The 17,543-nt window shown below is 41.1% G+C and overlaps 1 protein-coding gene across 1 annotated transcript in view; it reads left to right on the forward strand.

Moving 5' to 3' along the window:
- LOC141089175 (leukotriene B4 receptor 1-like) overlaps nucleotides 1–11,951 on the forward strand; it is a 28,184-nt gene extending 16,233 nt beyond the window's left edge. The window contains exon 2 of the mRNA XM_073575502.1: nucleotides 10,098–11,951. Within this exon, the coding sequence (XP_073431603.1) occupies nucleotides 10,098–11,186 (1,089 nt within the window). The 3' untranslated portion in view covers nucleotides 11,187–11,951. The remainder of the gene's footprint in view (nucleotides 1–10,097) is intronic.
- The last annotated feature ends 5,592 nt before the right edge of the window (nucleotides 11,952–17,543 follow it).

Below are 17,543 nucleotides of genomic sequence, written 5' to 3' on the forward strand. Positions count from 1 at the left end.
CACATAGGTTGACAGCAAAATGGCTCGCTTTGTCCTCCTCTTCCTCCGACTTCTGCAATTCCTCCATTTGAAGCTGCTGAACGTCCAGCCTACACCTCAACATATGCCAGTTTTTCCACCTCCCTAACTGGCCTGTACCCCCCCAGGGCCGACGTCAGCACCTGGCAGACCCGGGCAAGTGCCGGGGCCCTGAGCAGGTGGAGGGCCACTCGTGGGCCACGGCACTGGCACAGGGCCCCTCACAGTACGCAAAAGTCTCTGACGGTGGGGGGGCCCACTCGCCGTCACATACACCGTCGTACTATGAGGGGCCCTGTGCCACTGCCGTCGCCCATGAGTGGGCCACCCCTGCTTGCTCAGGGCACCAGCTCTTGCAATACTTACCTCTCCCTGCTCCATCGCTGTGACCTCTTCCGCGTTTCCTGACAGTGACATTCAGATCAGAGAGCGCGATGACGTCACGTCTGTACGCCATCTGCCTGAACAGTCCAAGTGCAGAGAGCTGTAATATGGCGACACTGAGGAGTCTAGAGTTGAGCAGTGCCCAGTGAGGAGAGGTGTTTGATTTTTTTTAATGTTTGGAGCAATATGGGGAGCATTATACACTGGAGAATTATATATTAGGCCCATCATACACTTGAGCATCATAGATAAGGCCAATTATACACTGGAGCATCATCTGTGGCCCATTATAAATGGAGCATTATACACTGTTTGCATATTAAATTTTTTTATGTCAGGTAATTTTTAGTAAACATTTTCAAAAATTGAAAAAACAGGTAGTCATATACAGGATATTTCACAAATAGTGTATTACATAAACACAATAGAACCCCACAAAAATCCCTCCCAACTCACCCCCCACCCTCACCCGAAAAAACACCTCTCGTCTCTCCCAATGCATTTGGTCTCTCACAGCTACAATTTTTGGGTTATATCCTCCTCAACGCTCTCATCCATGTTAATCTCGGAGGCGCCAACCTAGGTGTGTCCAACCAAGGTGCCCATATATCTTCCCATTTCTTAGTTGTTCTTCTGTTTTGATACACATATTTTTCCATATTTATATTATTATTAACTGCATCGGTAACTTACGTGATTGTGGGTACAGAAGATCCCTTCCAGTGAGCCGCCACCCTTTTACGAGCTTGATATAATATTCGTGAGACTGCCAGCTGGTGCTCCTTGGAAAGCAGCAAAGTCTCCACCCGCCCCAAAAGAGCCATTTTGGGGTCTAGTACCATTTGACTTTGACAGTATTAAGTAAATCATTCACACCTCCCCAAAACCGAAGTAACCGAGGACAGTTCCAGGTCATGTGCATCAGATCCGCATTGAGCGTTCCACATTTCCAACAATCTGCCTCTCTAGCATAGCCCTTTTTCAACAGCCATACAGGAGTTTGATAAACTCGATGAATCAAATAAAGATGCGACACTCTCTGCGCTTCGCTAACCGAGACTTTCGTGACTTCTTGCAATGCATCCTCCCATTCATCCTCTGTTAAATCACCTAATCAACTGGCCACTTATTCTTCAGCATCTCCAAAGTTGCCACTCTCTTTTCCAACATGGTTGCATACTGTATATCATGGATATAATACCTCTTGATCCTCCTCCCATCACTACTCTATCCAACAGCGGAGTTTTAGCTGGATTACCTAGTAGAGCGAGTCGCTGTTGTGCTTCACAAGCATGTCTCAGCTGGAGATATTGAAAAAATCTTTTATTAGGGATGGAAAATGTCTGTTTGAGATCCTCAAAAGATCGAAACTCCCCTTCAGAATAAAGCTGTGATTCTAGTTTAAGCCCTCTCCTCTCCCATAGCTCAAAACCCTCTAGTTTATTTAGCTCAGTACATGTCAAGTTTCTCCAGATCAGGGAATGCATCGCGACTCCCTGTATACCCAATATTTCTTTGGCCGTGTTCCATGCCTTATCCATGCACTTCATTATCGGACTATTGATAGTTTGACCCTGACGGAACCGCCCTGAGTCTAGCGCCTGCACCAGTAAGTCCTTTCCCACTACGCATGTAAGCATACATCCCGAGGATCTTCGCATGAAGGAATCCTCCTCCCCCCCATCCTCTGAAATGCTGCAACTGCGCAGCAAGATAATACAGAAACGGGTCAGGAACCGCTAATCCCCCCAGTTCTTTAGATGTACGCAAAACCTCCAACCGAATTCTAGGAACACTCTTCCAGATAAGCTCTCTAAATATTCTGTTTATCTGATAAAAGATTGGACCAGGAATCCAAATGGGTGCATTGTGGAGGGCATACAAAGCTTGTGGCATGAGAACCATTTTTACCACATTTGCCCTTACCACCATACTCAGTGGTAACTTGCACCAGTCCTTTATTTTTGGATGAAATGTAGCAAGTAGCGGGTAATATTTAAACGCTCAAAATCTTGTATATTATACCCAATATGAATTACCAAGTATTTAAACTCTTTGACTACATTTAATCGTCCGGCCAATTCCAAGAAGTTCTCGGGAGCATCTCCCACCCGCATAATTGAAGATTTCTCCCAGTTAAAACATAAACCATAGATCACTGCGAAGGATCCAAAGACTTCCATTGCCACCCTCAGAGAAGACGGCCACTCTCCCAAAAACAAGAGCATGTCATCAGCATACAACGCTAATTTTTCTTGCAAAGACTCATACCCAAACCCCTTAATTTCAGGTATCGCTCAAATTACTACTGCCAAGGGCTCAATTGCCAGAGCAAACAGTAGGGGAGACAGGGGGCACCCCTGTCTGCTTCCTCTGTGTAAGTTAATTGTATTTGAGATCTCCCCATTAATTCTACTTTTGGCCTCTGTTCTCGAATACTGCAGCTGTATCCAGGCAATAAAATTTTTACGGGAACCCATCTTGGCTAATATAGCCCACCGATATGGCCATTCGACGCTGTCAAATGCTTTAGCAGCATCCAAAGATGCAATAGCCCTAGGTTCCTTTCCCTTTGATGGGATCTGTAAATTTAGACACAACTGCCGGATATTAATTGCAGTTGATTTCTCTGGCATAAAACCAGTTTGATCTGGATGAATAATACTAGATATTACTCTAGACAGCCGCATCGCCAGAATCTTTGCAAAAATCTTGACATCAACGTTGAAAAGGGAGATAGGCCTGTATGACTCTGGAAGACAAGGATCCTTATCAGCCTTGGGGATCACCACTATGATTGCTTCATTCAAGGACCGGGGCAAGTGGCCATCTTCCCTAGCCAACTCAAACACCTTCAACAGCTGTGGAAGCAATATATTTGAGTACTGTTTATATACCTCCACAGGCAGCCCATTAGACCCCGGTGTCTTATTCCCTGCCATAGAATCTAGAGCCTCCTCTAATTCCTCCAGACTAATTGGTCAACAGCTTCCGATTCCGACAGAGTAGGCAGACCAGCTGTCCCCAAAAAGCTACTGAGTAACTCGTCAGAGAACCCGCCCTGCGAATTACATAATGTCTCAAAAAACTCACTAAAAGTTGCTAGAATTGCCCCAGAAGATCTTTCAATTTCCCCATTTTTGTTTTTTATCTCCACTACCATTGCAGGGCCAGACTGAGTCTTGATCAGGGTAGCTAGCAGATGTCCAGTTCCCTCCCCCTCCCCGAAATAGACCTGCTGCCGGAAGTATCATCTATCTGCAGCTTTTGAAAGCTTATGTTGGGCTGATCTTTTTTCTGCATCTTTTAATACGTTAAAATGTATATCCGATGGAGTTTTCAAATACTGCAATTGTGCAGAGATAGCTTTCTTCTGTAAAAGTTCCTCATGTTCTCTAGATTTAGTTCTAACGCAATTCACTTCCGAGATCAACATTCCTCTCAGATAAGCTTTAGACGCATCCAATATTCTTTCCCTGGGGGCTGTACCCTCATTAATAGCAAAAAAATTCTTTTAGCAAGTCAGGGATCCTAGCATCTGCTTGAATAATAGGTAACCAGAATGCGTTAAACGACCATGGTGCCCGTTCTCCTCTTCCGCCATTTTCCCAATTAAATGTCGCCATAACAGGGGAGTGATCTGACAAGGCCATAGGTTGATACTTGTTTGCATAATTATTACTAGGCAAGTTGTATTTGAGAGGATTCTTTTTATTATTGAACAACAACTATGTTCTCAATCAACTGAAAAGACTCATAAATATCAAAGCTTAATATTTTTGGAAGTTGGAGTGTTGTTTTTTTAGATTTGGCTATCTTAGGAGGATATCTGTTTGTGCAGGTAACTATTACTTGGCAGAATTATTAGGCAACTTAATAAAAACCAAGTATATACCCATATCACTTGTTTATTTTTAACAGGTAAACCAATATAACAACAAAAAATGTAGAAATAAACGTTTCTGACATTCAAAACCAAAGAAAAAAAAAAGGGGACCAACAGAGCCACCTTTCTTTATGATGACACTCAAAAGCCTTCCATCCATACATTCTGTCAGTTGCTTGATCTGTTTACGACCAACATTGCGTGCAGCAGCCACCACAGCCTCCCTGACACTGTCCCCAGAGGTGTAATGTTTTGACTCAATGTAGATCTCACATTTATGAGGGATCACAGGTTCTCTATGGGGTTCAGATCAGGTGAACAAGGGGGCCATGTCATTATTTTTCCTTCTTTTAGACCTTTACTGGGCAGCCACCCTGTGGAGTATTTGGATGCATGTGATGGAGCATTGGCCTGCATGAAAATCATGTTTTTCTTGAACGATACCGACTTCTTCCTGTACCACTGGTTGAAGAATGGTAAAAAGAAAAGAAAAAACAATCCAGCTCACCGTACTGCCCTGCCGGCAGAATCCAAATCCTTCCGCACGGACTTGACCAGACAGTCAATCCACAGTGAAAAAGAAGAGACATTCCAGCGCCAGAAATGAAAAATTAAAAATCCATTTTATTGTGCCAATGCATATTAAAATTCCAGCAGGTACAGCATACTAGTCGGATGACTGCAGAACAACGCGTTTTGACGCCTCAGGTCTTAATCATGTTCTGATGATTAAGACCTGAGGCGTCGAAACGCATTGTTCTGCAGTCATCCGACTAGTATGCTGTACCTGCTGGAATTTTAATATGCATTGGCACAATAAAATGGATTTTTAATTTTTCATTTCTGGCGCTGGAATTTCTCTTCTTTTTCACTGGTTGAAGAAGGTGTCTTCCAGAAACTGGCAGTAGGTCTGGGAGTTGAGCTTCACTCCATCCTCAACCCAAAAAGGTCCCACAAGTTCATCTTTGATGATACCAGCCCATACCAGTACCCCACCTCCACCTTGCTGGCGTCTGAGTCAGAATGGAGCTCTCTGGCCTTTACTGATACAGCCTCGGGTCCATCCATCTGGCCCATCAAGAGTCACTCTCATTTCATCAGTCCATAAAAACCTTAAAAATTCTGTCTTAACATATTTCTTGGCCCAGGCTTGACGTTTTATGTTATGTTTCTTGTTCAAAGGTGGTCGTTTTCCAGTCTTCCTTACCTTGGCCATGTCCCTGAGTATGGCACACCTTGTGCTTTTTGATACTCCAGTAACATTGCAGCTCTGAAATATGGCAAAACTGGTGTCAAATGGCATCTTGGCAGCTTCACGCTTGATTTTCCTCAATTCATGGGCAGTTATTCTGAGCCTTTTTTTTATCAACACGCTTCTTGCGACCCTGTTTTTCTATTTGCCATGAAATGCTTGATTGTTCAGTGATCAGTCACGCTTCAAAAGTTTGGCAATTTCAAGACTGCTGCATCCCTCTGCAAGACATCTCAGAATTTTTGACTTTTCAGAGTCTGTCAAATCTCTCTTCTGACCCATTTTAACAATTTTAAAGGAAAGGAAGTTACCTAATAATTAAGCACACCTTATATAGAGTGTTGATGTCATTAGACCACACCCCTCCTCATTACAGAGATGCAAATCACCTTATTTACATAATTTGCAGTTGGCTTTCAAGCCTATACAGCTTGGAGTAGGACAACATGTATGCAAAGGATGATGTGATCAAAATACTCATTTGGCATATAATTCTGCACACAGTGTATAGACCCATCATACACTGGAGCATCATCCATGGGGCCCATCATATACTGCAGCATCATATGGGGCCCATTATATATGGAACATAATATAGGCCCATCATACAATGGAGCATCATTCATGGGGCCCATCATATACTGGAGCATCCTATGGGGACCATCAGATACTGTAGCATTATGAGGAGCTCATCATATACTGTATGGAACATTATATGGGACCAATAATTCTGTATGGAGCAATATATGAGGCTCATTATTCTGTATGGCGCACTATGTGGTGGCCATAATACTGTATGAAGGCCCCCTGAGGAAGTTACCAATGAAACGCGTGCCGGGGTTTAGAGGAGCACGGCTTTAGACATCGCACATGTAAGTTCGCTTAAAATTTGTTTCACTGCAACTGCATTGTATTAGTAGCGCCTTCTTATGATTCCCTGCATTTTGGCAGATGATTAGAATGGTTGAATTAGCGCAGCTATGGTATGTTGAGTGAAATTGATGCATTAGTTCTGTTTCAAACATAGCCAATTATTCACCTGCGGGTTATTCCTAGATGAATAGCTGCTGTTGTGTTCTTCTAAGGGGCACCGTTATACTTACATGCTACTTTAGCATATATTTATATAATTTGTATAGTGCTTTTTGTGACAGATAAAATTATAGCTAATTATTTAGGAAAAAATTATAAGATAAATTTTTATATCAATAATAATTATCTCACATGGTAGAATATTTTGTTGCTGCTAATTAGTAGAAATAATTTTTATTTTTTATTTGTATACTGTGTCTAATGATGTCTTAGCCTTTTTTGCTCCTTTAATTATGGTAGACAATTGCTTAATATTCAAAAAAAATTATGTGATATAAATAATTGATATTTCTAATAAATTGCAATTTATCTATAATTTTAGTTCTTGTGTTTTTTTCTGTCAACTCTATCTCTTGATGTAGAGTGGTGAGTGACAGATTTTCTGGATTTTATGTAATGTAAGAAGTGAAGTATTTGTCATTGCACTATACCAATATTTCTCTGCTGTATCGGAGCATCATGAATTGTGGTATGTGTTAAAGGGGCCCACTGACACTCTTTCGCCCGGGGCACACGAAAACCTGGAGCCAGCCCTACCCCACAACTTTAGCCAAATAACCCCCAGTTTTCAGTGCGTAACTATTATTATAAAGTAAATTAAGGTTGACAAGCTTAAGTAATAAGAATTCATGTTGTTGGCATTGAAATGGGCACTGTAGGTGTGTTTACTGTCCTCCACTCCCTGCCGACTTTGCTTCCCCATTGACTTGCATTGGGTTTGATGTTTCAGTTGGACATCCGACTTTTCACGATAGTCGGCCGATTTCGTTCGACTCGACTTTTGAGAAAGTCGGGTTTCATCAAACCCGACTCAACCCTAAAAAAGGCAAAGTCGCTCATCTCTAGTCATTACCTTAATAAGCGGGGCCACGTGATTGCTCGGCACAGGAAGAGCTGCTGGGAGCCAGAATGCGATGCTGCTATGGCACTCAGGTGGGTGAGTAGAATGTTTTTTTTGTAATAGGAAGTATGCATACAAGGACGGGAGGGGGAGCCAGGCATACCAGGACAGCGACGGGGGGAGCCAAAATGCCAGGACAACAAAGGGAGAGTCACACATACCAGGACAGCGACAGGGGAGCCACGCATACCAGGACAGAAAACAGGGGAGCCATGCATACCAGGACAGCGATGGGGGAGTTATGCATACCAGGCCAGAAAACAGGGGGAGCCACGCATATCAGGACAGCGACGGGGGAGTCATGCATACTAGTATTGCGACGGGGGAGCCATGCATACAAGGATACGGATGGGGAGCCTAACATACTAGAACAGGGATGAAGGGACAATGCATACCTGGCTTATACTTGAGTCAATAAGTTGACCCAGTTTTTCGTGGCAAAATTGGGTGCCTTGGCTTATACTCGAGTATATACAGTATATCTTTTAGGGTTTTTTTCTATAATTTTTATCCTAATTTTTTGATTAAGACTGCACTATTGATAATGTTCATTATATTAATCACAACTTGTCTTATAATCAATTACCCTGTAAATTATTTAACACTTGTTCAGGCAGTGGCTTTTCTTGTCTTTTTTGGAATGTATACATTGCAGATTCAGACTGAAAGTAGCAAAGCAACGAAAGAACACATATGTCAACCCATGCCATAATCCTGGGATTAGGACCAGTGTGTCATTCCCTCATGATGACCTCTTCATCACCTCATGCCATTGCTCTCAAAGACCATCATGATGCAGAGCAAGATAGCAGTAAAGGATGGAATGGAGGTCTATCCTCCTCATCTATGAGTCCCACTTTTGTTTTAGACACAGCGATAGTTGGAGATTATGGTGTGGGGTGGCATAATGTACCGTAGCTGAACCCCTTAAACCTTCGTTCCAGGTACACCAACTGCTTGGCATTGCAATAATTTGGTCATGGAACCAGTGGCATGGCCATTTTTCCAAAGTGTCGCAGGATCTATTTTTTCACCATGATAATTTCAGGCCACATGTTATTTGTGCAACTGTGAGGAGCCTAAATGGCCTAAAAGTGTTACAAAAGACTGAAGTGCCTCTGGACTTGTCTCCCATCCAATATCTGTGACATCATTGGTGAGCAATTCAAATGGATCTGTCAGCAGTGGGTCTGGTTGATTTGCATGTCCAAGTGCATTCAGTGTGGCAGAATATTCCTCAGGCAACGAATGATAAACTCATTGATAGCATGGCAAAGCATGTAAGTGTATGTATGTGCTCATTCTTAGAGGGGCGTTCCGAAATCCAAAGTAATTTTCCTCCTAAATCCTTATTTATTTAATGCCAGAAGCTAAACTATTTTCTAATATACTTTAATTAAAAATTCCCTACTGTTGTACAATTACACTTACTGCTTTTTTCACTTCCCTTTTTGACGACACTTCATTTGAGAATCCCAAAGCATGCTAAACTCAAACGGTCCGAATACTCAAACAAACCATCATCAGGGGGAAAAGGCTGCGGTCACTGCTGCAGAATTTGCCCCCTCACAGAAATAAAGCATCATCAATGACGCTCATTTCAGAGGCTATGCTAGCCCCTACTCTGTCTATGTCAGATGTGAGCCGGCAACAGAGCAAAGGTGCAAACAGGCACAACTGCTCATATAATGTAATATTCAATGTGCTCTAAAGTACAAAGTGACTCCAACAAACAAACAACATCAATCAATAAATGGTAATAAATAATCCATTCAGGAAAATGATGACAAATTAAAAAGATAAGAATATAAAGAATAAACATTTCAATACATGAAAAAATAATAATCATTAAAAATAATAATTACCGTAACTCATCATAAGACATATAATTGTGAATACATGTGCATATATAAGAAAAAATTATGATAATGATATTCTTCCAACACATCACACAGTAGCAGAGCAGCGGCTAGCCCAGCTCATGAATCGAGCATCAATGATGACGCTTCTTCTCAGGGAAGGGGCAGAGGCTTAGTTTCTAAATAGTTTAGATTATGGCATTAAATAGCTTAATAGATTAAGGAGGAAAATTTCTTTGGACTTCAGTCCACCCATTTAATGCGTAATAAAATTAGATATTTTTAAAAGTTAGTTTCCATCATTTGCATATCTGTTTATGAATCTTGTGAATTTAATAACTCCATGCCTTTTCCCTCTTGGTGTTGTAATCTCAGTGATGAGGATTGCCTATGTATAATTTACTAAATGCATAGGAAACTACATTTATATTTTCATAAGCATGTAGAAATATTTTTTAAACATATTAAGAATAGAAATATATTCTATAGTAACTGTGTTACTACCAATTATAAAACTTCATCCATTTATGGGTATTTGAAGTTGGAGTGTGGAATAATTGGGGAGTTGGAGTCAGTTTGGCTTCCGACCACACAGCCATGATAACCTATGCTCCTACAGTAGCAGACACTGATCCTTTTATTAAGTTACAGTAGCTTAATTTTGCTTTTGGATACATGTTTTACAGCATGTTTTTCTTATAACAGAATACAGTGTTTGCCCTGACAACAATGTACACAATGAACACTTCTTTTGCTTCAACAATCAAGCCTCCATATTCATCTTCTGGAAAATCTGCCAGCCTTGGAATGGCAATTCTTTTAATCGCCTTTATCATTGGATTTCCAGGAAATGCATTTGTCATCTGGACAATTTTGACACGAATGAAGAAACGCACAGTGACTTGCCTCCTGATATTACATCTGGCCATGGCAGACATCATGGTAATTCTCACAGCCCCATTTTTCCTGCATTTACTTTCCACTGGTCACTGGACATTTGGGAACTTCATGTGTAAGATGTGTCATTACGTTAGTTGTCTGAGCATGTATGCCAGTATATTCCTGATCATGTTCATGAGCATGGACCGCTTTCTAGCTGTGGCCCTACCTTTTACTTCTCAGAAGATGCGAACAAAGCGGATAATCCGAGGCATAGTTGCATCAATATGGCTAATCGCATCTCTGCTAGCTATCACTATGTTTTTTTATCGTCAGGTAAAATACGACGATGGTAAGCCACAATGTTCAGTTTTTCATATTAGTCCAAAACACACGATTTTTCATTATATTTTTGAGACTTTGGTTGGATTTGCTATACCATTCACGATCATAGTGTTTTGCTATGTCTATATTGGAATTAGGTTATGTAAGGCAAAGTTTCAAGCAAAACAAAAGACAAGCCGTTTGGTCATCATGATAATTGTAACTTTTGCCCTCTTCTGGCTTCCATATCAGGTAGTGAATATTTTACAAGTATCAGGAGAAATACTCTCATCAGAATCTCTTAGAAAAACAGCTCTAAAAGCCAGACCTACTGTTATAGCTGTTGCGTATTTTAGCAGTAGCGCTAACCCTATCTTATATGTTTTTGCTGGTGGCAACTTCATTAGAACAGCAGGAGTGGGATTTATGGCCAAACTCTTTGAGGGGACTGCTTCAGAGACATCAAGCTTCCGTAAAATTTCTCAGGTTTTTCGCCAAAAAAGTCATACAGAATCTGTCGAATTAGAAAAATGCTTAGATCAAGCGGAACCAAGTAAGCCTATGCTGACTAACGAAAAAGAGGTATCATGAGAATACAATATGCTGTAAAGATTTTTATGCTTAACCACAATATGTTTGAGCCTATGTCTACCCTTACGGGCAAATTTATATTTTCTCCCTTGTATCTCAAATAAAAATTAAGCAAGTCTACAAAGCGTTGATCAAATAAATCCTACCATTTTGTGCACTCATCTCATATGTAGACCTAAGCATCGCCATGATTATGATCCACAAATAAATCTTGCGTTGTTGCCTTGTTTAATCTTGAAGTGGCATTTACTTTTCTTTGCCCTCTAGATCTTAGTAACACAGAAAAATGCAATTAAAAAAAACAATTCATGCGGCCAATCAAAATACGCTGTCGATACCTAAACTAAGATAGAAAAAAAAACAATAATGAAGACCATATTTAATTTAATAAAAAAAATGTATATATCTATTAATTCATGGTAGACAAACATCGTTGAAAATACACAAGCTTAAATACTTTATATATGACTGCAGCAGATAATTCTGGCCTTGTACCCCAATATATATAAAATAATCAATAGAAAACTATAACCAAATGCAATATTGGTCAAAATAGCCAAAAATACAAAAAGCATGTAAATTAATCAAGAACATCATAATATTACAAAGAAAAGGGTAAAAGAAAATAAATATAGTGGTCCAATAAACCTTTCAAGTACAATTGCAAAAATAAAAAGACTACACTACAACTTTGGGCAGAAATGGGAGAGAGCTCACTACCTATGTAATATATAAAGTGTATGTACAGTTGTGGCCAAAAGTATTGACACCCCTGCAATTCTGTCAGATAATGCTCAATTTCTTCCTGAAAATGATTACAAACACAAATTCTTTGGTATTATTATCTTCATATAATTTGTCTTAAATGAAAAAACACAAAAGAGAATGAAGCAAAAAGCAAAAGTATTGGCACCCTCAGCCTAATACTTGGTTGCACAACCTTTAGCCAAAATAACTGCGACCAACCGCTTCCGATAACCTTCAATGAGTTTCTTACAATGCTCTGCTGGAATTTTAGACCATTCTTCTTTGGCAAACTGCTCCAGGTCCCTGATATTAGAAGGGTGCCTTCTCCAAACAGCCATTTTTAGATCTCTCCACAGGTGTTCTATGGGATTCAGGTCTGGACTCATTGCTGGCCACCTTAGAAGTCTCCAGTGCTTTCTCTCAAACCATTTTCTAGTGCTTTTTGAAGTGTGTTTTGGGTCATTGTCCTGCTGGAAGACCCATGACCTCTGAGGGAGACCCAGCTTTCTCACACTGGGCCCTACATTATGCTGCAAAATTTGTTGGTAGTCTTCAGACTTCATAAAGCCATGGACACGGTCAAGCAGTCCATTGCCAGAGGCAGCAAAGCAACCCCAAAACATCAGGGAACCTCCGCCATGTTTGACTGTAGGGACCGTGTTCTTTTCTTTGAATGCCTCTTTTTTTCTCCTGTAAACTCTATGTTGATGCCTTTGCCCAAAAAGCTCTACTTTTGTCTCATCTGACCAGAGAACATTCTTCCAAAATGTTTTAGACTTTTTCAGGTAAGTTTTGGCAAACTCCAGCCTGGCTTTTTTATGTCTCGGGGTAAAAAGTGAGGTCTTCCTGGGTCTCCTACCATACAATCCCTTTTCATTCAAACGCCGACGGATAGTACGGGTTGACACTGTTGCACCCTCGGACTGCAGGGCAGCTAAAACTTGTTTGGATGTTAGTCGAGGTTCTTTATCCAACATCCGCACAATCTTGCGTTGAAATCTCTTCTCAATTTTTCTTTTCCGTCCACATCTAGGGAGGTTAGCCACAGTGCCATGGGCTTTAAACTTCTTGATGACACTGCGCACGGTAGACGGTAGACACAGGAACATTCAGGTCTTTGGAGATGGACTTGTAGCCTTGAGATTGCTCATGCTTCCTCACAATTTGGTTTCTCAAGTCCTCAGACAGTTCTTTGGTCTTCTTTCTTTTCTCCATGCTCAATGTGGTACACACAAGGACACAGGACAGAGGTTGAGTCAACTTTAATCCATGTCAACTGGCTGCAAGTGTGATTTAGTTATTGCCAACATCTGTTAGGTGCCACAGGTAAGTTACAGGTGCTGTTAATTACACAAATTAGAGAAGCATCACATGATTTTTCGAACAGTGCCAATACTTTTGTCCACCCTCTTTTTTATGATGGTGTGGAGTTATATCCAGTTTGGCTTTAGGACAATTCTTTTTGTGTTTTTTCATTTAATAAAAATTTAATGAAGAATTTGTGTTTGCAATCATTTTCAGGAAGAAACTGAGTATTATTTGACAGAATTGCAGGGGTGTCAATACTTTTGGCCACAACTGTATGTATGTATGTATGTCCGGGATTGGCATCCGCACCGTCGCAGCTAAAGCCATAAAATTTGGCACAGTCACCTAAAGAGTGTCCTAGGCTATGTTGTGAGGTGAAATTTTAACCCCGCGCGTTCCAATTCACCAAACAATTTTGCACCTATCTACATAGTGGGGAAAAAGTGTGTGTGTGTCAAGCCCCGCCCCTCATTATTATGTCACAATGGTTGCCATGGTGACGCTGATGTCATCATAGGTTGCAAGCCCCGCCGCTCATTATGATGTCATAATGGTTGACTATGGGATGGAGTGGGCACTGGACTATGGGATGGAGGATATGTATGACGAGTATATGGGCACGGGACTATGGGATGGAGGATGTGTGATGGATATATGGGCACTGGACTATGGGATGGAGGATATGTATGACGGGTATATGGGCATGGGACTATGGGATGGCGGATATGTATGATGGGTATATGGGCACGGGACTATGGGATGGAGGATATGTATGATGGGTATATGGGCATGGGACTATGAGATGAAGGATGTGTGATGGGTATATGGGCACTCGACTATGGGATGGCGAATATGTATGATGGGTATATGGGCATGGGACTATGGGATGGAGGATGTGTGATGGGTATATGGGCACTCGACTATGGGATGGAGGATATGTATGATGGGTATATGGGCACGGGCCTATGGGATCGTGGATATGTATGATGGGTATATGGGCACGGCACTATGGGATGGAGGATATGTATGATGGGTATATGGGCATGGGACTATGAGATGAAGGATGTGTGATGGGTATATGGGCACTCGACTATGGGATGGCAAATATGTATGATGGGTATATGGCCATGGGACTATGGGATGGAGAATATGTATGATGGGTATATGGGCATGGGACTATGGGATGGAGGATGTGTGATGGGTATATGGGCACTCGACTATGGGATGGAGGATAGGTATGTTGGGTATATGGGCACGGGACTATGGGATGGAGGATGATTATAATTTGTTATAACTATCCACAGTTAGTTACTATGCCCGGGCAGCGCCGGGCTCTTCAGCTAGTTACAGATAAAGGACAATGTGACCAGAGTCCTTGGTTTATACGTTTCTGAAGGCCCCGTCACACAGCGAGATCGCTAGCGAGATTGCTGATTTTGTGATGTCACAGCGATCTCGCCAGCGACATCGCTGTGTGTGACGGGGATCAGCGACCGGCCCCCCCACCGGGTGTCGCTGATCGTGCAGGATCATCCTGGGCCATTTTTTGATCGTTGGTCTCCTGCTGGCCAGCAAGCATCGCTGCATGTGGCAGCAAGAGACCAGCGATCAGCGACGCTGCACGCTGGTATCTAAGGTAAACAGTGGGTTTCTAAGAGCCGCGCGGCTCTTAGAAACCCGCTGTTTACCTTAGATACCAGCGTGCATGCTGGTTTCCAGGGTAAACAGCGGGTAACCAAGAGCCGCGCGCCTCTTAGAAACCCACTGTTTACCTTAGATACCAGCTTGCTCGCTGGTCCTGATCGCTGGAGGGCTGTCTATGTTACAGCTCACCAGCGATCAGCCTAATGATGTCCCAGCGATCCCATCCATGTTGGATCGTTGGTGGGATTGCTGAGACATCGTTATGTGTATCTGGGCCTTAAGTAATCAGTCCAGTAGAAAATGTATAGTGAAGAAGCAGATATCCCTGTAAACATCATGATTAAGATGAAGTAAAGTGGATGAATCCAGGTGACAAGGTACCTAAACTGCTATAACGGAAGGACTGATCTCCAAGACCCAAAGAGTTCCATTGGGATTTTGTTTGGATTCATGCAATAACACATGTTATTTCTGTCTCAATTAACCATCCAACCCATACGTCTGAATCCCGAAACCCAAGCGGGTGCTTGAACACAATGCTGGTTCCCTGCAGTGTGCACTGAAAGAAAGTTACTGCACAATGTCTTGTTATCTGATATCAATGTATAGCAGTATCCAGTAAACTCCTTTAGATACAACTCCAGGAAGCCAGCATGCTATCTTATAAATCTAAGAACAATTATAATCTATGTCAGAAAATACAAGATCAGACCACCACAAAAATTTAGGACGAAATTATTCAGCACATACTTTTAAAACTATTTAAAGGGAACCAGTCACCAGTAAAAACACTATTACCTGCAGATATGGAGTTAATTTGCAGGTTAATAGCTTTACTAACCTACATGATGCCTAAATGTAGCCAAATGTTCTGTGGAGAAAATTACTTTATTCTCTTCAGGTTCAGTCACAGAGGTGGTGCCAACACTGGTTCAGTCACTGCTCTGCTAAAGGGGCGGCTGTATCCGCAACCCTGTCCCTGACTGACAGCCGGCTCTCATGCATAGCCAGAGTTAGTCAGGGCCAGGGGCACGGTTACAGCCGCCGTATTCTCAGAACAGTGACTGAGCTAACCCCAGTGGCGCCTTCGTGGCTGAATCTGAATGCTGTTGTGTAGAATAAAGTTCATTTTCTCCCCGGAGTATTCGGTTACATGCAGGCGCTGGGCAGGTTAATAACACTATTAACCTGCAGATTAACCACATATCTGTTTTGCTATTTGTATTGTAATATATTATCTAAATTGAACTGAATTTAGTTTATAAAACTCTTTCAAATACTACACCATGTATTATACAGTAGAGTTCTGAGTTAAAGACGATTTTCATATTTATAGTCAAGTGCTGACTAGATTCTCATCTGCTTCTCTTAATGTTTAATTGAGATTAGTGGATGAGGATCTAGTTGGTATGTGATTGCAAGTGTGTATATTACATTCTTCCTGTCAAATGGCCACCTATTCGTACTGGGAATATAGGGGTACCGTGACAGTGCGCACATCGGGTGACTTCAGAAATTTGTGTTACAGCCCAGATAACCTCTCTAATATACTTTTGAAAACTAACCATCACAAATCAGCAAATAACATATTTACTGTAGCTGTTCTTGTAACAGCAAACAAATATTATTTATGGTAATAGATAAATTGTTTTAAAAAATTGCTTGGTTTTCTTTTTCTCCTTCTAAACCCCTAAAAATTGATACACTAATGCAGTGGTTCCCAAAACTCCAGTCCTCGCGGACCCCAACAGGTCATGTTTTCAGGATTTCCTTAGTATTTCACAGGTGATGGAAGTATCATCAAGTCATCAGGAATTCTCTCACATGTGTAACACTATGGAAATCCTGAAAACATGACCTGTTGGGGTCCACGAGAACTGGAGTTTGGGAACCACTGTACTAATGTAATGTAAAAAAAATAACACTTGTCTCATAAAATTCAAGACCTCTTATAATAGAAAAAGAAAAGTTTTGGTTGTTGTCCCTATAAGTGAGTAAATAAAAAAAATTGTGTGGCTGTCTGAAAATATGTATCACAAAAATGTAATTGCTTTTATACATGTGTTTTATCTGTAGACATGTATTTTCTATATGTTTGTGTGAAAGTGTGTAGCATGTATATGCATGATCATGTGAAAATTTGCCAGTAATGCATTATAATATAATACATTATAATATACTGTAATAATAAGCATGAATTAATTTTATGTACGTGTGACTAATGTAAATATACACATAAATGTGCACTGTACAATGAGTTCCAAATTAATATGGAAATTGAATTTAAATGTCATAAAGATGTAACTTTTTGTTTTTCAAATAAACTTATGGATGATGTGATGACACAGCATTTGTTCTTAATTAGGCCAGATGCGTTTTTCTTAGGTGGGTCATGAGACCTATGTGATTGTTCATATGACCCTTCAAGTTGTCTCTTGAATTGATGTTTGTCGCAACTTATTGTGCTGCTCTCCTGGGAAGACAAGGATGCAGGGTAATTGAACAATCAATGTTTACTAATATGTTGATTACCCATTGTATAAGTCCATGCAGCTTGCTGACATGCAAAAAGTGAAGGACAAACTATGCAGATTGATTAAATACTCAAATAATGTGAGATGTCCTCATCCCACCTTCCCCCTGACCTGTGGGATGAAG

The sequence above is a fragment of the Dendrobates tinctorius genome, unplaced genomic scaffold (genome assembly GCF_039654945.1).
Source record: "Dendrobates tinctorius isolate UK_male_01 unplaced genomic scaffold, ASM3965494v1 ptg000044l, whole genome shotgun sequence".
NCBI lineage: Eukaryota > Metazoa > Chordata > Amphibia > Anura > Dendrobatidae > Dendrobates > Dendrobates tinctorius.